Source organism: Corythoichthys intestinalis, chromosome 10, assembly GCF_030265065.1.
Source record: "Corythoichthys intestinalis isolate RoL2023-P3 chromosome 10, ASM3026506v1, whole genome shotgun sequence".
NCBI lineage: Eukaryota > Metazoa > Chordata > Actinopteri > Syngnathiformes > Syngnathidae > Corythoichthys > Corythoichthys intestinalis.
The window spans coordinates 39942327-39964806 of record NC_080404.1 but is presented as its reverse complement, the minus strand read 5'-3'; the positions used below and the strand labels follow the sequence as shown (position 1 = coordinate 39964806).

Here is a 22480-nt window from a genome sequence, read left to right as displayed (position 1 = left end):
TGAAGTCAACACTTGGGTTGAGTAATCATGTCACAGCAGCCTTTAACAATAATTTGTCTGATACTCGGTCCTCTGTTCAAGCCCCTCTTGCTGTCATTTGTGTTTCAATGACATTTTTGCACAGTGGCCATGTTAATATTTACAATGTTCTACGTTGTTCAAGTCAAACAAGCCATTATAAATGCTCATACTTGAATGCTTATTGTTTACAAGATATTTTTATATACTTAATGTTTACATTCATGTACAATTGTTAAATATGTTCAGTTTGAAGCTGATAAATAAATCAAACAGAAACGGTGAATTAGTATTTTATGCATTGATTCAGATTTTCAAAATATATAACAGTCTTCTTGGGCGAATTTATCGTTATCGAGCTAAATCCGCTCAATTTACCATGTAAAGTACTCAAGGCCATGTTGCCCAGCCCTACTGTACAGTATATATTTTAGGGATGGCAGACAATGAGTTAAATGAGTGCCCTGTAAGGGTTAGAAAAATAAATAAAAATAAAAAAGTTATAATTTGCCCATGAAAGAGTTAAATATAGTGATGTAGAAATTTAACAAGATTTTATTAGTTGAGCCCCAGGCAAATGGAGTCCAACTCATTGTTGAGGAGTGCCATAATTTTTGTACCCACTGCTTCCAATATAAATGTCCTGACTGGTAATAATGTGAAATACCTGGCAGAGATATTTAATCAAAGTGCGTCTAAGCCTTTTGACTTATGATCTCTGCCCCGGATAAGTAACAAGTTCTTGCCTCGGAGAACCCAGACATCAGTCATCTACCATAAATACTGATCCATTCTTCATGGAAAAAGGAGTTAGTTGTGAGCAAAATGGCATTTCTAATAATTGCTCCCCTGACATGATATAAAGTCGTGTTCAGTGACGGTAGCATGTTAATTTTTCTAAAAGGATTCCAATTTTAATTTGGTGCCACACGACTAAAAGCTTGTCACCAGTCTGCGAGCAAGAAATTGCCCAGTCAGTATTTAGCGGAACAGGAGAGCAAATAATAAAGCAGACCAGACGATTGCCAGCTCTTGGCCAGATGGCTGACTCATTCATTTCTTCCCCCGTTTTGACTGAGCTCCAGGTTTTTCCTCTGATTGGGTTTCACAAATGTCCTGAAGTTTGTGCAGCAGGAACCCTATATAATGTATGCAGTATCATTATTCTTAATAATGATAATGAGGCAAAGACTCAACTTCAGTGAGAAATTGATTGATTTTTCGATAGATTAAGAGGTGTTCTAATATTTCTGATCATGCAGTAGCAACTATATATTTGCAACACAGCACATCGTGGTGAAGGTGGAACTGAAATTGCTAATGCATATGCAATAATTCATATCAAAGAGGTCTGTAAGTGAGTCGTAACCACTCGCTACTGCAGGCAAGATCCGTCTCAAAGTAATCTGTTGCCTATAAATCATTGATACTATGACGACCCCATCAAATCAATCAATTACTAGCGTATATAAATATTCAGGGGAAGACATGTTGGAGTTTGAAACTGAGTAGGATTTGCAAAATAACCTGATTCAACCTGAAAATCATCTTTACAACAAAGTGCTTTCAAGGAGAAATTTGTTTTATTTTAATTAAAAAAAGATATATTTCTTTTTCTCTTCATGCTCGTACAGCCCCTCACCCACCCTCCTGCTGAGCACTGCGACCAAACTGTTTTTTTCTAGCTGTTCGTCAGCTGCCGTGTGGTACTTAAAGCGGAAGTTCAGGATTTTTGACATCAGGCTTAATCTTCGAGTTAGCAGGGGTTTAGTTAGTTGGTGGAGTTGATTTCAACAAATTCAATTTCTTTTGCAAGTTATTTGTAAGTTTCAGGGCTCCTGAGTGGCTAAGCTATCGCGAGTCAATGGCACCATTATACAACCCCTAGCAAAAAGTATGGAATCACCGGTCTCGGACGACCACTCACTCAGACATTTTATCATGTAAAATAAACTCAGATAAAAAGCTTGAAAAAATAATGAATTAGTTCAAAAGTGCAACTCTTTAGTATTCAGAAACACTAAAAGAAATGAATAAAAAAACATTGTGGCGGTCAGTAAATGTTACTTTTCTAGAGCAAGTGCAGGGAAATATATATGGAATCACTCCATTCTGAGGGAAAAAAAATATGGAATCATGAGAAACAAACAAAGAAATAACAATCAAAACTCATTTCTAGTATTTAGTAGCACCACGTCTGGCTTTTATGACAGCTTGCAGTCTCTGAGGCATGGACTTGATGAGTATTCTTCATCAATTTGGTGCCAACTCTCTTTGATTGCAGTTGCCGGATCGTCCTTGCAGGTCGGAACCTTGCTGTAGACCATTTTTTTCAATTTCCATCACAGGTTTTCAATAGGGTTGAGATCTGGGCTGTTTGCAGGCCATGACATTGACTGGATGAGTCTTTCTCCAAATAACGCTTTAACAGTTTTAGCTGTGTGGCATGATGCAATGTCATCTTGGAAAATGACAAACATATTTTCAATTGATGAGATATGAAAGCTAAAATTTCAATGTAAACTTGTGCATTGATTGAAGACTTAACCACAGCCATCTCCCCAGTCCCTTTGCCTGACATGCAGCCCCATATCATCGAGGACTGAGGGAATTTTGATGTTTTCTTCAGGCAGTCATCTTGTAAATCTCAATGGAACAGTACCAAACCAAAGTTCCAGCATCATCACCTTGTCGAGAGTCAAGAATATGCATTGGACAAGGTGTCAAGAGTCAAGAATCTGCATTGGACAAGGTGATGATGGTGGAACTTTTGTTTGGTGCTGTTCCAGTGAGATTTACAAAGATAACTGCCTGAAGAAAACATCAAAATTCCCTCAGTCCTTGATGATATGGGGCTGCATGTCAGGCAAAGGCAGTATGAACAGCAACATTTGTTATCCAGAAGCTCTCCAAAGGAGCAGGGCGGAGTGATATAACATCTTTTTTTTTTTTACCGCTGATTTTTTTATGTCGTAGCCAGCAGCAAGTGACCAGTTTATATTTTTCCTCGTTCTTCATAGGGAATTTGTGGAAACTTTCCTTTGCCCGTTTCTTCTGTATGTTTCGACAGCCTCTAAATGCACATTTCGCCATGTTGCCGGCCCTCAGTTAACTCAGCAGACTGATGCTGCATTTGAGGAAGGTGGAAAGTCAGAGTTTCCAACCTCTGATCTGGAAAATATCATGAGTACACCTCCACTATTTGATCGCTTATGAGAAGTCAGGTTTGTTGAAGGTCAAAATTTCTTTTGAAGGCCAAAATAATAAACAACGTGTGGCGATCAGCCATCTTTGCTTTTTATATTTGCTTGAAATGCTTTAAGGTCACCCTGGTACCCTCCGAGCAGGATAAGTCTGACTTCCCACCTTGCTCGAATGCAGTGTAAGAAAGAGTGACTGAAGCTCTCCTTTCTATTGGGGTCGTATTATGCATCAATCTAAAAAAAATAGTCCTGCAGAATGAAATGAATTACGGTAGTTTGGTGTGGCATTGTTTTGGCCGCATGGGTCTGTGTTTTGAAATTATTTGACTATTTTGGATCTGTATCCGTATCGTTTTTTCATTGGCATGCTATAATGGTGCCATTGACCCGCGCTAGCATAGCCACTCCATAGCCCTGAAACTAACAAATAACTTGCAAACAAAACGGAATTTGTTGAAATCAACTCTACCATAACCAAACCCCTGCTAACTCGAAGATTAAGCCTAATGTAAAAAATCCTGAACTTCTGCTTTAAAGTTAATGATGATTGACAGGTTTGTAGCGTTGATCTGGCCAGAGAATCCTCAGTAGCTCTACGATCAAAGGCACAAATGTGTTAATCATCGTTAAGCTTGGTAAGTGAGAGGCTGTTCTCGGCAGCGTGAGCGAATTTGAGTGGACTCACTCAATGAAGCATTTAATACTGAAAATCCAAGCATTTTTCCACGTTAATGGCAATATTATCATAACGTTAATTTTTCCAACATCAGTCAGGCCTACTTTTTTTTTTTTTTTTACTTTTTAAGGGCTAAAAAGTAACAAAAGAATCCAGAAATACAATGGCATTGCCAAATGATACAAAAAGATATACGTTTTATACTCCGAAACACTGCAGGAAAAAGCGTAAGAGGAAGCACTGTAAAAACTACAGTACTGTAACATTTTTGCAACTTTTGTTCAAATAAAAACAAAAAAACGGTATCGGCATATTCTCAAAATCCGGTGACTCGGACTCGGGTGCAAAAATATGCGATCGGGACATCCCGATAATAAAACCTTAACAAATACCAATTTAGTAACATTAAAATGAATCAAAACAGACATATACTCAGGTTATGGCCCCCATAACAATTTAATAGATTATTATTATTATAATGTTTAAATTTCACAGTATTTGACTCATTGCCATTGACAACGATAGATGTCCAAGTCATTTAAACTGGGAGGACTGCATATAAATGGTTATGTTTCAGTGTCATTGTCAATGCTAGCTGTCCAGTCCAGTTTGACAGTCCAGAGCTGTCCCAGTCAAAATAAGTTGGACGTCTAGCGCCGTCAGTTGCAGCCAATGAGCACATGAGCGCCAGACAAAGGGTTAATCTGCCTAAACTGAAATGTTTTCATTAGATAGATGGCCTATAAACCCTCATATCGCATTCATTTCTTTTACCAGGTCTCGTCTGGTCACTTATTTAACCTTTTTCTTAGTCACTATGGCGACTAATGGATATGCTTGTCAAAACTTCAGTGATATATGTGAGCATCAAATAGATTACACGGTCACGTGCGTGTAGTTCTCTTTGATGGACCTTTGTGGAAGATTGTGCCTGATTAAAATCTCGTATCTGCAGCTAAAAGAGCACTAATGGTTTACTGCGCCCCTTAATCGAATGGAGGCAGAAGTAGATACAGTGCACCTTATCGGACTGACTGGAACTTTTACTGACTTCATTATGACACTTGAAGACAATCTTTTTACTATTGAATACCACTTTAAAACTATATCCGGTATATGCGATGTATTTCGGATGGTGAAATGATAAAATCTGGCTCAGAGCAAAGCTACAACATACCACTACACTTCCCTCTGTGGGGTTACGCTATGTAAAGCTATACTGCGCAGATTTCTCACATTCAACACTTTTTTACCGCCGGTGTACAGGATTCGGTGAAGTAGTCCATCAAGTGTCCAGTGTTTCAGCAGCCTTGCTCACAGCAAAGCATAAAGTGTATCATATATTAGACACTAAAGCCTTTAGTCAGCAGTCCTGCTCGAGGAGATCCAGAGGACAAGTGTTCATTTCCTGAGTGATTCATATTGCTCAGGTTGCATTATCCTGCATGCGGGATATAGTGGAATATCAACATTTTTTTAATATCTTACTTTTGAAATTAAAAAAAAAAAAAAAAAGTTTTTAAATTGTTTTTAGCACAGTCGACTTCTGTGGTTCAGTAATCGCAAACTCACCATAACGCAGATTAGATACATCCAAATCTATCGAAAAGCAAAACATCAATCATGATCTTCTTCATATAGATATTCTGTTTTGTTAAATACAATGGTTTTCATTTAAACTTCAGAATTGTTTCAGCAACAAAATTACCCCCCCCCCCCCCCCCCCCAAAAAAAACCCATCAGTATTGCTTTGTGTTTGTTATTGCTTTAGTTGAAATGTAACTGACTGCGTTAAACATAGAGGTGTGACAAAATACAGAAATGGTGACATATTGTTGTACTTTGCACCCCAAAAGGTCATCAATATGCTCATGCCAAGAATCGAAATATCGTTTTAAAAAAGGTGTCAATGTTTAAAAGATAATAATAATAGGGAACCAACAAGTTGCTACCAAAATCTTCCACAATAATAGTGTCTCAATTAACTCTCTGGCTGCTATTCAAGGCCAGTGTTGGGCACGTTACTTTAAAAAGTAATTATAGTTACTCACTACTTTTTCTGAAAAGTAACTGATTTAGTAACTGAATTACTCTATAGTAAAAGTAACTAGTTCCCAGGAAAAGTGATTATTTCCGTTACTTTAAAAAGAAGCTGTTGTATGTCAAAGAAATTTAAATTTTCTGAGCAGTATTGGAGTCAGTTGAATAGAGAAGAACAGACAGGTAGTTGTGTTATAGAACCTTGTAATATTTAGTGCACCTCACCAGCAACTGATATATCCTACACTTGAAGTGCAACAAAAATAAACAGTAAACAATATAATAAAATAACAATCAGCAGTAAACAATATAAAGTGAGTTTAATCAATTAAATCTAACTCTCACAACCTGAGACAACTGGTCAAGTAGACTTAGCCTACTGTACCATAAGTATTTTGACTTGAAATAGTGTTTATATCTCCACCTCGTAAAGGACAAATTTTCCTCTGAATGCTCTGCCATCATATCCCTCTGCATCTGTTTTGCGTGTGAGTGTTTGCCGCACGCGGTTCCGGTTTGTGTGTGAAAACACCGGCTCTGATTGGCTTACCATGACACATGACTCTAACCATCAGCCAATCACAATCACTTCCATCGCATCTATCCAGGTGGTGCATTCAGGTAGCCTCGTCCCCCTACTCCTCCTGTCACCCTCAAAGCGTCTGCCGTCCTCAAGATGGAAGCATCATTCTTGCTGGCTGACAGTGGGGGATGGGAACGAGGCTAGCATTCAGGTGTAGCAAACACAGAAACGTTAGCAAGCTTTGGAAAGCATTGTCTAGTTGAATGAGCAAGGACAAACAGCCTGGAGTCATAAGAAGTACATGCTATAATATTCTGATATAGAATTATTGGAGGCACCCTAAAGTGCACACAGCGCCAATATTGTTTTGCTCACATGATGCGGGAGTGGGTTAGAGACACGGCCTGCCGAGAGCCGTACGTTTGTGTTAATGTTGATGTTATATGTGCTATTAAAGAAACAGAGTGCCAGCACGTCCTGTGTGCTATATCTTTGCTAAGAAAAAGCACAAAACAAAACAAAACACGTGCGCTATTCTCGAACCTGAACGCACCCCAAGTCTTGGATGACAAATAAACAGAGCAGAGTAGACTCGCTACAGTTGGTAGTTTCTTCAATTTATTCAGAGTAAGTAACGCACCGCTTTTGACCGTCAGTAACGGTAACAGCGTTGTAACGGCTGAAAAAATAATTTGTTAGATTACCCCGTTACTGAAAAAAAAAACGCCGTTATCTAACGGCGTTATTTATAACGGCGTTATTCCCAACACTGTTCATGCCACTCGACACCCAATCCCTTAAGACTGGGAAGGGCGAATGAACGTTTGTCCATTCGGAACCAGAGCATTCACAGTCACTCTTTCCGATTTTCGGGGCATTTACAGCTCACTTTCTGTTCATTTTAAGGCATTTACAAGTCACTTCCTGGTGAGTTTCAGTCACTGCCTATTCATTCCAGGGTCACTTCCTGTTCTGTAACCCAAAATCAACTCGAAGTGACCCATAAAATGCCCCAAAATCAACCGGAAGTGACTGAAAATCAACAGGTAAATGACCTGCTATGGCCCCAAATTACCTCGTTGCCTGGCATTGGCTGATAGCTAAAGAAGTGGGAGGGGCCCATTTGAAGAGGGAGGGGTTCATTCGCTGTCACCTTCCCAGTTCAAATGGATTTAACATCTACTAGTGATAAACTCACAGCAGAAGGATGACGATAGCTTGTTTTTCCTGTTTATTAGTTGTTTTGTAGAATATCCTAGAATGATTTCCTGACCAATGTATCGATAATCGTTGTATCGCGATATCATGAGATTATCGTTATCGTGAGCTTTGTATCACAAATCGTTTTGTGAGGTACCAAGAGCTTCCCACTCCTAGTTAAATGTGTACATAACATCATATTCAATCGAACAAAGGCCCTTGAATCAAATCAAATCACACTTACGTTTGCATTTAGGGATTCTGATTGGATTTCCATACTCTTCCAAAGTAGCGATCTTACTATTGCACTGCCCTCCAAGATGGCCACTGGCCGTTCAGCAAAATGAGATTAATAAAACATTCTCACATGGCAGCATGAAGCTTGTTAGCCAGTAAAAATCCATAAATTCTAATCTAACATACTATTTATGATTAGAAAACAGTTTTCCAATTCTTTCTAATGCTGTCTTTGTAGGTTTGCTCTCACAGTGATGGTGTTTGTCAACTACGGTGGAGGGGGCTACTGGTTTTTCCAACATGCGCCATGGAATGGTAAAGTATTCATCTGAGGCATGCAAAATCAACTTCAGTTATGTAGTTTGAACTAAAAGTAATAACAAGTTGTTCCACGTGGGAAGTTAGAAGACATAGAGAGTGAGGATAAGGTTAAATTCATATAACATATCGTTTTAAGTTCAATTTAAATAAAAAAATAAGTACAGCACACAAACTTGATAATGCAACTCATTCAATGAAGTTTATAATATTAATATGATAAAGTGAGTTACAAATACTTAAAAATAAGTTACTTAAGACTGCTGAAGAATTTGAGTTACATCTACCGTAATTTTCGGACTATATACCGCTACTTTTTCCCTCATTTTGAATCCTGCAGATTATAGTCTAGTGCGGTTTATTTGTTGATTTATATGGGCTTATAAGTAACATTTTATTTGACAGCGGCGTCATAAGACTGCCATAAGACTGTCATAATTATGACATGATTATGACATTATGATGGGCATTAATGAATGCTTATGACAGATGTCATTAAGGATCATCCTCAAATTATGTCACCAACACTCCATTTATGTCCAGCTCGGATCTTTTACATCTTTTCAAAAGTGAGATAATTTGCCAGATGACACAAAATGACGTCTGTCAGAGGCATTCGTTAATGCTCATGGTAGTGTCATGTCATAATTATGAATGTCTTAGGACAGTTTTGTGGCACCACTGTCAAATAAAGTGTTACCAAATATCCGAGCTAACAATTAATGAAACAACTGGAAGAGTAACTGAAGGAATAATTAGCACAGAACATGAATTTTGATTGTTATTTACATCTGTAGCGTTGCAATGCATGCTAAGAGGCATGTTCGACATAAACAGTGTTGACAGCTGGATGCAGCAGAGGTTGACTGTCTCCTCCAAGGGAGCGGTGATGGCCAAATTAAGCTTCTTGAAGCAATGAAGCTTTGCAGCCAATGGCGTAGCTTTGGTCAAAACATTGATAGGGAGGATATAACAGTATAACCTGAATGTACACTTTTTGCTGGGGTAGGGACATTTATAAGACCAAACAGACTGGGTGAACGCGCTCAGGGCTACATTTCTCGACATTATGAAGCTAATAAATTGATAGGCTCAATGATCAATGCAAAAGAAATCTGTATTGACTTATACTAATTTTCATGTGTATTGGTTCAGGTGATACACCATTTGATTCAAACCTCTGTTTTAAAAAACAACTAAAAAAAAAACATTTTGAAACCTTCCAGAATAGATGCCTGGATTTTATTAGCAAATTTAAATTGCAAAATTTGAACACAAATTATATGAACATACAGCAGAAATACAAACTTGTTCATTATCAATTAACTATTTATAAGGCGGTAATCCTTAGTTCACTACATTTCTTAGTTTAATTTACATTAACAGTAGAAAACATACAGGAGGATATTTCTCTCAATGCAGCTTCCTTCTCGAGTTTGAGAAATTCACATAGATTAATGTTATGCAAACTCTAATGCAGGTCGGACTTTCAGTAGCAAAATTACTGGTGTGTTCCCAACCTCCACAACATTGACGTCTTTTTACATTATTTACAGTGGCTGCTGTTGGCAGAAAAAAAAGTTCTAATATCCCTCGTCTTCAAAGGGGGTGGAGGAGGTTGAATTTCTGTCAGGCAGTGAATACGTCTGTTTGTCTGAGGGGGGAAGGGGGTTCAGGCATCAGCCAATCAAACGTGCGTTTGAGGGGGGAAAAAATGGACTGGCACATGCAGCAAGGGGGCAATTTAAGTCTGAACATAATGAAAGTACTGTAATTTACTTAATAATGGTCGGGTCAATTCTATCCTTACAACGTATGGGAAGACAGTCTAAATGACTTACAGCAGACATGTCCAAAGTCCGGCCCGGGGGTCAAATGCGGCCCGTGGTCAAATTTCATCCGGCCCCCAGCCTCTGTCCTAAAATCAATAACGTCTGGCCCGCACACAGACTTAATAAATTGGTCAACAGTACTGCTACCAGCATATGAAGTAGCTTACACACAAAATGCTGCTCCTCATTTACCCATTAAAAGGCAGCAGCACTCGAAGCAACATTACCCCATGTCACCCTTTACTCCCAATTTTCTAAAATGACGACAATCAACAAAAAAAAAAAGAAAGTTGACTGTGACGGCCGACGCTTCAAGGATAGGTGGAAATTGGACTATTTCTTCACAAAAATACGCAACAACTGTGTCCACCTCATTTGCAAAGAGACAGTCACTGTTTTTAAAGAGTTCAATGTGAGGCAATATCACCAAACAAGACACGCTGACATGTACGACAAGATTACAGGGAAGATACGTTGTGAGAAATTGAAGCAACTTGAAGCTAGTTTATTTCACAGTAGTATTTCGCAAGAGCCCGAGAGTCGAAAGAGAACACCACAAAGGCTAGTTGGGAGATTGTTGAAATTATTAATTTTAAAAAATAATAAAGCAAATGTGACGCACAGAATGGCTTGCTAAAATTTGCTTAAAATATATTGTTTAGGGCTGTCAAACAATTAAAGTCAAGTTAATCACAGCTAAAAAATGAATTAATCATAATTAATCGCAATTCAAACCATCTATAAAATATGCCATATTTTTCTGTAAATTATTGTTGGAATGAAAAGACACAAGACGGATATATACATTCAACATACTGTACATAAGTACTGTATTTGTTTATTATAACAATAAATCAACAAGATGGCATTAACATTATTAACATTCTCTTAAAGCGATCCATGGATAGAAAGACTTGTAGTTGTTAAAAGATAAATGTTAGTACAAGTTATAGAAATTTTATTTTAAAACCCCTCTTAATGTTTTTCTTTTAATAAAGTTTGTAAAATTTTCAATCAAAAAATAAACTAGTAGCTCGCCATTGTTGATGTCAATAATAATTATGGTGCTGAAGCCTGAAACCCATAAAATCAGTCGCACCCAAACGCCAGCAGAGGGCGAAAAAACACCAAAAAACACAAGTAACAAGTGGAAATGACACTTTGTTGCCATTTTAATCTGTTTGAGCGGGGCATGTGCGTTAAATGCGTCAAATATTTTAACGTGATTAATTTTTAAAAATTAATTAACGCCCGTTAAGGCGATAATTTTGACAGCCCTAATTGTTCTACGTAAAAAACGTCAGCCAAGGTCGGCCCCCCACATTTTTACGACACCAAATCTGGCCCCCTTTGCAAAAAGTTTGGACACCCCTGACTTACAGTATATAACTGAAGTCATTATATAATTCAAATAAGGTTGCTTAAAAGTTGGTGGGGACAATTTGAGCATCCTGAAAAGTTGGTAGTGTTATGTCCCTACCGTCCCTATGCAAACCTACGCCCTTGTTTGCACCCTATTGGTTCTGAGTCACGATTTGGCTAATGGTGGCTCATTTGGTCTTATATCAGTCTTATGATGCCACTGTCAAATAAAGTATTACCAGTAGATTAAAATGTTTTATTTAATTTTTAATCGAGTTAATTACAGCTGAAAAATTAATTAATCGTAATTACCGGTAATCGCAATTAATTGCAATTCAAACCATCTATAAAATATGCCATATTTTTCTGTAAATTATTGTTGCAATGGAAAGATAAGACAAGATGGATATATACATTCAACATACGGTATATAAGGACTGTATTTGTTTATTATAACAATAAATCAACAAGATGGCATTAACATTATTAACATTCTGTTAAAGCGATCCATGGATAGAAAGACTTGTAGTTCTTAAAAGAAAAATGTTAGTACGTTATAAGTTATAGTAAGTTATAGAAATTTTATATTAAAACCCCTCTTAATGTTTTCGTTTTGATAGAATTTGTAAAATTTTCAATCAAAAAATAAACTAGTAGCCCGCCATTGTTGATGTCAATAATTACTTACACAATGCTCATGGGTGCTGAAGCCTATAAAATCAGTTGCACCCAAGCGCCAGCAGAGGGCGGCAAAACTCCATAAAACACAACAAGTGAGCGTTTCACTGTACTGTCATTTAAATCTGTCTGAGCGGGGCATCTGCGTTAATTGCGTCAAATATTTTAACGTGATTAATTTTAAAAATTAATTAACGCCCGTTAACGCGATAATTTTGACAGCCCTAGTTACCAGTTATTATGTTTTGGTGGAAATATCCTATATTACATTGAGGACAGCTGCGGCTTACTGTCCAGTGTGGCTTATCTTTGAACAAATGCCGTTTTGTGTCAAATTTGGTGGGTGGCGGCTTATAGTCAGGTGCGCCTTTTAGTCCGAAATTACGGTACTTAAAATCTGTTGTTAGCATGACTAATACAAGTTTGGGGTTTTTTTGCTGTACAAAAGGCCAAAATCATGAAAAATATCATTATCATTTCAAAAACTTCTGACACCTCATCTCAAATTATGACAAATTTGCTCCAAACCCTAAAACACATACATAATTGATCACTCACTGTACATAACATATTAAATCTATCATTATTTATCGTTACTTACAATAATGGAGGAGGAAGAATGTAATTAAGGGTGGATGAAAGTGTGAGGGAGGGTATAAAATGAACGAGTAAGAAGCAGTACACAGAATTAATCAAAACTGTTTTTTTCTTATTTCAAAATGATTTCTTTTGCCATGAGGTGTGCACACTTGAAGTTCTATAATAGCATCTTTGCCAAATCTATAACCCTGCATTGATTTTACAGGTGATGTGATGAATCTTTGCTTTGCTGCAAGGACCGCTACTGTCACAGGACTCTGCCTGTTTATTAATCATGTTATTAACAGATACTTTACTTTTAGGGACAAAATATTGTCTGTATTTGTTGTAGAACTTTTTGGGTTACAGAAACTTTTTGAGGTCAGGAGCTGAGTATGTATGATGATATCGTATTTTTCTCTAGGTCTGACTGTAGCGGATCTCGTCATGCCATGGTAAGTCATGTTTTAAGTTTGTTACTACACTTCCGCTAACGGAAAATATAAAAAACAATTTGAGCAACATCTGTTGTTGTGTCTTCGAGGTTCGTCTTCATCATCGGGACTTCAGTAGTGTTGGCGTTCAGGTCCATGCAAAGGCGAGGCGTAGGCCGCCTGCAGCTGCTGCGAAAGATCACGTGGAGAACTGCGGTGCTGCTGACGCTCGGCTTCTGCTTCCTCAACTACTCCCCGCGTGATGGGCCATGTAGGTGCAAAATTAGCGTGTACTGCTAATGGAACAAGCACATCCTGTTTGCGGACAAGTTTGTTATTTACTTCACTTCTGTGCTGGGAACATCATTAAAGCATAATAGCTAGTCCACTTGCCACATAAATAATGTACTTGTTCCTTTGAAAAACAAGAGTCAGCCACACTCGTACAAAGTGGAGCCAATGAAGAGCTGCAAAAAATGTTCTCAAATTATGACATGAATATGTTAAGTGAGCTGAACGATGATTGGGGCTAAAAGCTGTATTGGTATAAAGGTTAAAAGCAGGTAGACTCCTCATTTTTATCGACCACCTAAGGTTCACGCGCCACCCTTTCACACATTAGCTAGTGGCTAATGGACTTTTTCCCAGGTGCATGTCTGTGTAACCGGGTTAACAAAAATATTGTTATTGTGTGTGTGCGCGTATTCCCCATCCAGTACCAGGGGATGTTTAACAGGGGAAGATTGAGCAAAAACAAGCGGAGCAGTAATGGACGATTACAAAGAGATAGAGTTACAGCCCTCAGCTTCATGCAGCTGCTCCTGTAGCTTTTCACAACAATATGACTTTTACCATAAACTGAAGGTTCGACCTCGCTCTCCAAGGACACCCTTGGCTGTTTCGTTGATCTAATAAGAGAATCCAGTCACATTATTTTCGTGTGCGTCAATGTCAGTTGACGCAGAGGAACCTGCGATAGCCGTTGAAATCAACTGTGAGTCACCTCATATAAACATTAACCCATTTGCCTGTTGAGTGCTTTGAGAATTAATTACAGCAGGAAACTAGCTTGTCCGGGAATAAGAAAAACATATTGTACTAATTTCATTGTAATGTCATAATCATATTGATTTTATGTATAGGCATGTACATTTTTTTGTATGACAGCTACTATGATGCTGGATTAGCCCCACAATATTTAATATCAAATGCAATGGCGTAGGTTTGCATAGGGACGGTAGGGACATAACACTACTAACTTTTTAGGATACTCAAATTGTCCCCACCAACTTTTAAGTAACCTTATTTCATTGTATAAAGAGTTCAAATATAGAGGTAATTTAGATTGTCTCACTATATGTTGTAAGGATAGAATAGACCCTACCAGTATTAGTGAATTATTTTCATTATGTTCAGACTGACATTTATCCCTTTTCACTAGCTGAATGTGCCGGTCCATTTTTTTCCCCCTCAAACAAACGTTTGGTTGGCTGATGACTTGAAGCACACCGTCCCGCCACAAAGACACACACACACAGACATACTCACACAACCCGGACAGAATCATGTCGACAACATGCCGCCTTCTCCGCCCCCTTCAGAGAGGAGGGATATTACAAGTTTTTTTTTCGTCCAGCAGCAGCCACTGTAGGTCATGTAAAAAGATGTCAATGTTGTGGAGGTGGGGGAAACACAACTAATTTTGCTACTGAAATTCTAACCTGCATCAGAATTAGGCAAGGCAAGGCAAATTTATTTATACAGCACAATTCAACAAAAGGCAATTCAAAGTGCTTTACATCACATGAAGATCATAAAAATCACATTAAAATCAATAGAACGGAAAAACAAAGACAATCGAAATAGGAAATAAAAATATATATAAAAATCGCATTTAATCACAAAAAGAATAAAAAATAAATAAAAAATAAAACAAATATGACTGCTACTGCTAATAATTGAAATCAGCAATGGAGATAAGCACAAGAGGAATAGAAAGCTAATAGATTGACATATATACAGTAGACAGTTATGGTGTTAAACAAAGGCGTTTTTAGCCCTGATTTAAAGGAGCTAACAGTCTGAGCATACTTCAGACCTTCAGGTAACTTATTCCAGAGGTGAAGAGCATAATAACTAACTACTTGGTTCTTGTTCTTAAAACATACTACCGGTAGTTCCAGACGACCTTAGGGGTCTAGATGTTTCATAGGAATCTAACAAATCAAGCATGTATTTTGGTCCAAGGCCATTAAGTGTTTTGTAGATGAGCAGTAGTATTGTATAGTTTATCCTTTGACTCACTGGAAGCAAGTGTAACGATTTCAAAACCGGTGTAATGTGGTCCAGTTTCCTTATATTTGTGAGGACTCTGGCTGCAACATTATGTACTAGCTGCAGCTTCCAGACTGTTTTTTTCTAAAGACCTGTAAATATACCGTTTCAGTAGTCCAATCTGCTGAAAATGAATGCATGCATAAGTTTTTCCATGTCTTGTTGAGTCAGAAGCCCCTTAATTCTGGCTATATTTTTTTTAGGTGGTAATAAGCAGATTTAGTGACGGACTTTAGATGGCTATCAAATTTTACTCCAAGGTTTCTGACTTGATTTGTAGCTGTAAGTGACATTGTGCTAAGGTGCCTGCTTATCTTTGACCTTCCCTTTTTTGGCCCAAAAATGTTCACTTCTGTCTTCTCCACATTTAACTGGAGAAAATTCTGGCACATCCATTCATTAATTTGATGAATGCATTTACTCAGGGAGACTAAGGGACTATAATCATATGGGGACACAGAAACATAGAGTTGTGTTTCATCTGCATAGGTGTGGTAGGAGCTGTCATACTGTTCCATAATCTGACCTAGGGGAAGCATATAGATGTTAAATAAGAGTGGTCAAAGAATTGACCCTTGGGTTACTCCACACATGAATTTGGTTCGTTCTGACTGATGGTTTCCGATTGGCACAAAGAAATCCCTATCATGTAAATGTGAACCCCTGAAGAACGGTGTCAGTAAGCTCTACCCACTGCTCCAATCTGCTAAGTAGTATATTGTGATCAACCGAGTCGAATGCGGCGCTAAGAACCAATAGAAGCAGAACAGATGATTTGCCTGCATCGGTATTCCGACGAATATCATTTAGGACTTTGATAAGCACGGTCTCTGTGCTGTGTTGTGGCCGAAATTAGCATAATATTAAACTTGCTAACAGTCAAAACTACTGCGGTCAGGCCAGCCTCCACAAGGAAAAACGAAGTCAAGCGAGTCGTCCCTTATTTAGATCATTATTTGCATTATGTGCATTACGGTAATATCGGCCCTACCAATATTGAGACCAAACCTACGCCCTTGATCAAATGCATTATTATCAAACTGCAATTTGCGATTTGCTAACTGGACGATTTCATTTGAAACAAATTGTTTTAAAAAATTATTTTCTCACATAAAATAACAACCAAGCACATCATTGCTTTCATCAAACGCAACAGCTGCTGTTGTCAGCCACCAATGATTGCCACGACGGCGCAAGACTTATTGCTTCACTATTGAGCTGAGCCATCACTATTGCTCGCATAATTAGCTTTGCAGCTACGTAGGCAGGCTGTGTATTTTACTGACAGTGTGACAGAAATAATTTTGTCGTAATAATTTAGCATTTGAGTCACTTTTCGAAAAAGTTCCCGAATCACTTTCAGCACAATATCTTTCATTCAAACTTTTGTTTATACTGGACTGTCTCAGAAAATTAGAATATTGTGTATTCTAATTTTCTGAGACAGTCCTGTACATTAATCCACCATTTAAAGCAGGGGTGTCCAAACTTTTTGCAAAGGGGACCAGATTTGGCGTGGTAAAAATGTGGGGGGCCGACCTTGGCTGACGTCCTTTACATAGAACAATATACAGGACTGTCTCAGAAAATTAGAATATTGTGTATTCTAATTTTCTGAGACAGTCCAGTATATGAGACAGAAATGTTACTGGAAAACTGACTTAGCATTAGTAAAACTCCTTCCAAGAATCCATCCTCTCACTTGTGTTCATGACCTTATCGGTGAATGGGATTTCATTGTCTTTACAACATTTTTTTTCTTGCAGGACAGAGCTTTTCAATTACCTAATGTGTAGATTATCATCAATCTCTCAACCAAGACTCAATCTTATTCTACGCAATTTGCCAAGACAAGAGATAAGTCGGACCCTTTGATCAGCTACGCAGCATCTGTATCCGGCATGCTGACATTCCCCACGGACTTGTGCTGTCCATCAGTCTTTTCTGGAATGCAGCGGGTGTATTGGTGGGATGAGATCCCATTACCAATATTATCAGTTTGCTGATTTATAATACGCTCAGATCAGCAGGAACAACTTCAGCCCTTGTGAGTTATGCGTGTGTTCATGTATTCATCACTCAGGGAGTTCCATCATGTGTTGCAGTGTCCTGGTCTTGGCTCAGGATCCCAGGGGTACTGCAGCGTCTGGGCTTCACGTACTTTGTTTTGGCTCTACTGCAAATTCTGTGGGAACACAAAGAAAATCCACCAATGACAGTAAGGCTCATTGCTGACTTTTTTTTTTTTTTTTTTAAAGAAGAAATTATACCTGGACAAAGTAACTCTTTTAGTGCTAGTGATGAGAAAACACGTCAACCATAATCCAGATGCTGGTTTATTTAACTCGTTTGATACAATTGACTTGACAGGACGTCTCTCACTGTCACTGGAAGTCAATGCGGTAAAAAGCTTATATATTTTGCAGTGATTTTAAGTAGAGATTTCCCGATCGATCGGGTCTGATCACGTCATTTTCAAAATATCGGAATCGGCAAAAAAATATCGGCCATGCCTTTTTTTAATATATGTTTTTTTTTTTATTAAATCGTTTTCTAATTGTATTTAACGTTACAGACATAATATGTTACACTCATCCAGAGTCTTTAGTTTAGGCTTAAGGTAGGGTTATCAAATTTATCCCGATACCGGCAGTAATGAATTTTTAAAAAATGTATCACGTTAAAATATTTAACGCAATTAATGCATGCGCTGCACGATCCACTGTCGCGCTCAATCTGTAATGGGGCCGTTTTACCTATATAGAGAGATAAAAGGCAGCGTAAAATGAGTTCAGTGAATTGTGGCAGCCTTTGGAGCCTTTTTTTAATTGGCTAAAGCCTTACAATCCTTCTCCCTACGATTAGAAATATCATGGGAAGCAATGTGAGGAAGCAAGGTAGCAATTGATCTTTTTCTTAACACCTTATGTTATTTCCCAACGCAGAGAAGATATATTAATTGATAGCAGTATGCACAGTCATGGTTCCACTTCCCATCATGCATTTGGGCATGGCTACAGTATCATTTACTGAAAGCTCAACAAATACACTAGGTGGCAATATTTAGTCACAGTATACAAAGTCACAAGTCTTTTTATCCGTGTATCCCTCTCACAGAAAGAATGTTAATAATGTAAATGCCATCTTGAGGATTTATTGTCATAATAAACAAATACAGTACTTATGTACTGTATGTTGAATGTATATATTCGTCCGAGTTTTATTCATTTTTTTCTTAATGCATTGCCAAAATGTATATGATCGGGAAAAATTATCAGGATTGATTGGGATTGAATCGGGAGCCAAAAAAAAGCAATCCGATCGGGAAATATCGGGATCGGCAGATACTCAAACTAAAACGATCGGGATCGGATCGGGAGCAAAAAAACATAATCGGAACAACCCTAATTTTAAGCATTTGAAAATTACGATGAATAATATACATACAGTGAGAAAAATAAGTATTTGAACACCCTGCGATTTTGCAAGCTTTCCCACTTAGGCTACGTTCATACTACAGGTCTTAATGCACGAATCCGATTTTTTGTCATATCCGTTTTTTTGGCGTGCCCGTTCAGACTGCCTTTATCCATTGAGACCGTTCAAGTATTACGCATGCGCACTAATTCGCAGTCCGACACGCGCTAAGCAAGAAGACCCGCATGCGCAGAAGCATCAAAACAAATGACAGACGTCATCCGTCATTCCAGGGATATCATATTTAGCTTTTCAAAAGTTGGACACAAATAACAGACATAAATAATCCCCGTTTAGGCTTATATTCAAAGTTTATATGGATCGATAGCATGCACGCACTGTCCGTGCACGTCACACACACATACAGGCAGTTTGTCCCGACTCTCGGCCGTGGAGGCAATGTTGAAATATTGCTCACTTGCAACAGAGAGAAAACTGAGCATTCTCAGGCTTATCCTCAACCCATTTTTATTTTTTATGACTGTTGTCAAGCTCATCTCTTCCTCAAAAGCCGTGTTCACTGCAAGCTAGGCGCTAATAACGCACAGGTGCATCGCTACGGTAACAACTCTCTCGCTATTTGATGACGTAATTGTTGCATTAAATCCGATTTGCGGGACTGGACAGTACAGACCGCCGCGACAGTCTGGGAAAATGTGGCCCAGATCGGATTTAGACCACATACGAAAGTGACCCAGATCGGATTTGAAATGGTCCCGTTCTATGCGACTTGTCACGTTCAGACCGTCAAGTTAATGCCTCACTCGAGTTGGAAAAACACGAAAAAATCGGATTCGTGCATTAAGACCTGTAGTATGAACGTAGCCTTAGAAATGATGGGCGGGTTTGACATTTTTACGGTAGGTGCTTGTCTACTGTGAGAGAAAATCTTTAAAAAGAAAATCCCGAAATATCAGTGTATGATTTTCTTAAACACTTTATTTGTATTGTACTGCTGCAAATAAGTATTTGAACACCTGAGAAAATAGGTGCATATATTTGGTACAGTAGCCTTTGACTACAATTACAGTGATCAAAAGTTTCCTGTAACTTTTCACCAGGTTTGCACAGACTGCAGCAGCAACTTTGCACCACTGCTCCACACAGATCTTCTCTAGATGTACAGTTGTCTGGACTGTCACTAAAAAACACTGAGTTTGAGCTTCCTCCAAAGATTTTCTATTGGGTTTAGGTCTGGAGACTGGCTAGGCCCCTCCAGAACCTTGATATGCTTTTTACAAAGCCACTTTTAGGTAATTCTTGCTGTCTGCTTCAGGCCATTGTCATGTTGGAAGACCCAGTCACGACCCATTTTCAATGCTCTAACTGAGGGAAGGAGGTTATTCCCCAAAATCTCACAATACATGGCCCTGTTCATCCTCTTCATAATACAGTGCAGTCGTCCAGTCCCACGTGCGGAAAAACACCCCCAAAGCATTATGCTACCACCGTCATACTTCACAGTAGGGATGGTGTCCTTGCAATGGTACTCATCCTTCTTCTTCCTCCAAACACGATGAGTGGAAATAAGACCATAAAGTTCCATTTGATTCTTATATGATCACATAACTTTCTCCTATGACTCCTCTGGATCATCGAAATGGTCGTTGGCAAACTTAAAACAGGCCAGGACATGTGCTGGTTTAAGCAGGGAAACTTTTCGTTCCATGCATGATTTTAAACAATGATGTTTTAGTGTATTACGAACACTAACATTGGAAATGGTGGTCCCAGCTCCTTTCAGGTCATTGACCAGCTCCTCCTGTGTAGTTCTTGACTCATTCCTCACCATTTTTGGAATCATTGAAACCCTACGAGGTAGATCTTGCATAGAGCCCCAGTCCGAAGGAGATTGACAGTCATGTTTAGCTTCTTCCATTTTCTAATAATTGCTCTAACGGTGGATCTTATATCACCAAGCTGCTTGGCAATTGCCCCGTAACCCTTTCCAGCCTTGTAGAGGTCTACAATTCTGTCTCTGGTGTCTTTGGACAGATCTTTGGTCTTGACCATGTTAGTAATTGGAGTCTTCCTGATTGTATGGGTTGGACAGGTGTTTATATGCAGCTAACCGCCTCAAACAGATCAAAAAGTTAGACTCAAAAAGTCTTCATTGGACTTTTCAAAGGCGACTAATAGAGGTTCACAATTCTAGCTAATAGATAGGTGTTCAAATACTTATTTGCAGCAGTATATTACAAATCCATTTTTTATAAAATCCATACACCATGATTTCTGGATTTTTAAAAAATTGTATCTCACAGTGGACACGCACCTACAATGTAAAATTTCAAACCCGCCCATCATTTCTGAGTGGGAGAACTTGGGAGTTGTAGTAAAACTGTGGTGAGAAGGTAAGTTGTGGCAAAAAAAATTTATATGATAAAGAAAATTTAATTCAGTTTTGGATGTTGTATCTAAACCTTAATGGGGAAATTCAAAATTTTTTACATAAGCCTTAATCTTCGAGTTAGGGCGGGTTTAATTCGTCGGTGGAGTTGATTTCAACAAATTCCATGCAGTTAGTTATTTATTTATTAGTTTCAGGGCATCAGAGTGGCTAAGCTAGCGCGAGTCACTGGGCCCGTCCTAGCATGCTAATAAAAAAACAACATATGCACGCATGAAAATCACCCATGCAATCACTAGTGTTGGCTATGTTTTCAGGATGAAGTTATTAAAACTTACCTTTGCATGTCAATAACTGTAGTATGAACAGCAACATTTGTAATCCAGCAGGACTGTAGGTAACAGACTGGAGAGCGGAGTGATAGTTTTTCCACACACCGGTGTTTATGTCGTAGCCAGCAGCAAGTATCCACAATTTTTTATTGTTCCTCATTCTTTAGAGGGAATTTGAGGAAACCTTCATTTGCCCATTTCTTCTGTCTGTTTCCACAGCCTTTAAAGGCACGTTGTACTATGTTGCTGTTCTTCAGTCAAGACTCCGTAGAGTAATGCTGCATTCGAAGAAGGTTTGGAAGTTAGAGATTTCCAACCTCCGACCAGGAAAAAAAATCATTGGAACGCCACATGAACTGTGAGGCCCTCGTCAGACAAAAAAGTACCCCGACTTCACGAGTTGCTTCAATCAGACGTCACTCGACAAAATGCGATGCCAGTCGCAAAAAGCAGACGGTCAATCGTAAAACTAAAGTCCGAGTGGGATAAATCCGACTTCCTACATTCCCCGAATGCAGCATGAGCACAAGTGGCCGAAGCCCTCCTCTTTATTATGTATGGAGATAGATTTGTGTCTTTATTATTCAATCAAAAAAAAACGTTGCTTCAATCAAATAAAAAGTTGCTTCAATCAAAGTATATATTTTCAATCGAAGAAAAAGTCACTTCAATAAAAAAAAATGTGTTTGAATGCAAAAATAAATTTGAAACTCAAAAAATGTATTTGAAAACTATTTTTCTTTGATTGAATTTAAAAAAAAAAAAAATTTAAGTCAAGTTTTTTTTTTATTGAAACAACATTTTTGATTGAAGTGATGTAATTTTGCGTTTGGACCACATTTTGGCTAGGACATTTGTGTCTTTATTATTCAATCAAAAAATAAGTT

General features: G+C 38.3%; 1 protein-coding gene across 1 annotated transcript in view; it reads left to right on the top strand.

The window, feature by feature from the left end:
• Nucleotides 1-22480, top strand: part of si:dkey-192p21.6 (uncharacterized protein LOC565246 homolog) — a 66181-nt gene that overhangs the window by 15142 nt on the left and 28559 nt on the right. Inside the window, exons 8-11 of the mRNA XM_057848689.1 lie at nucleotides 8136-8212; nucleotides 13091-13121; nucleotides 13211-13371; nucleotides 17540-17652. Of these exons, the coding sequence (XP_057704672.1) occupies nucleotides 8136-8212; nucleotides 13091-13121; nucleotides 13211-13371; nucleotides 17540-17652 (382 nt within the window). The remainder of the gene's footprint in view (nucleotides 1-8135; nucleotides 8213-13090; nucleotides 13122-13210; nucleotides 13372-17539; nucleotides 17653-22480) is intronic.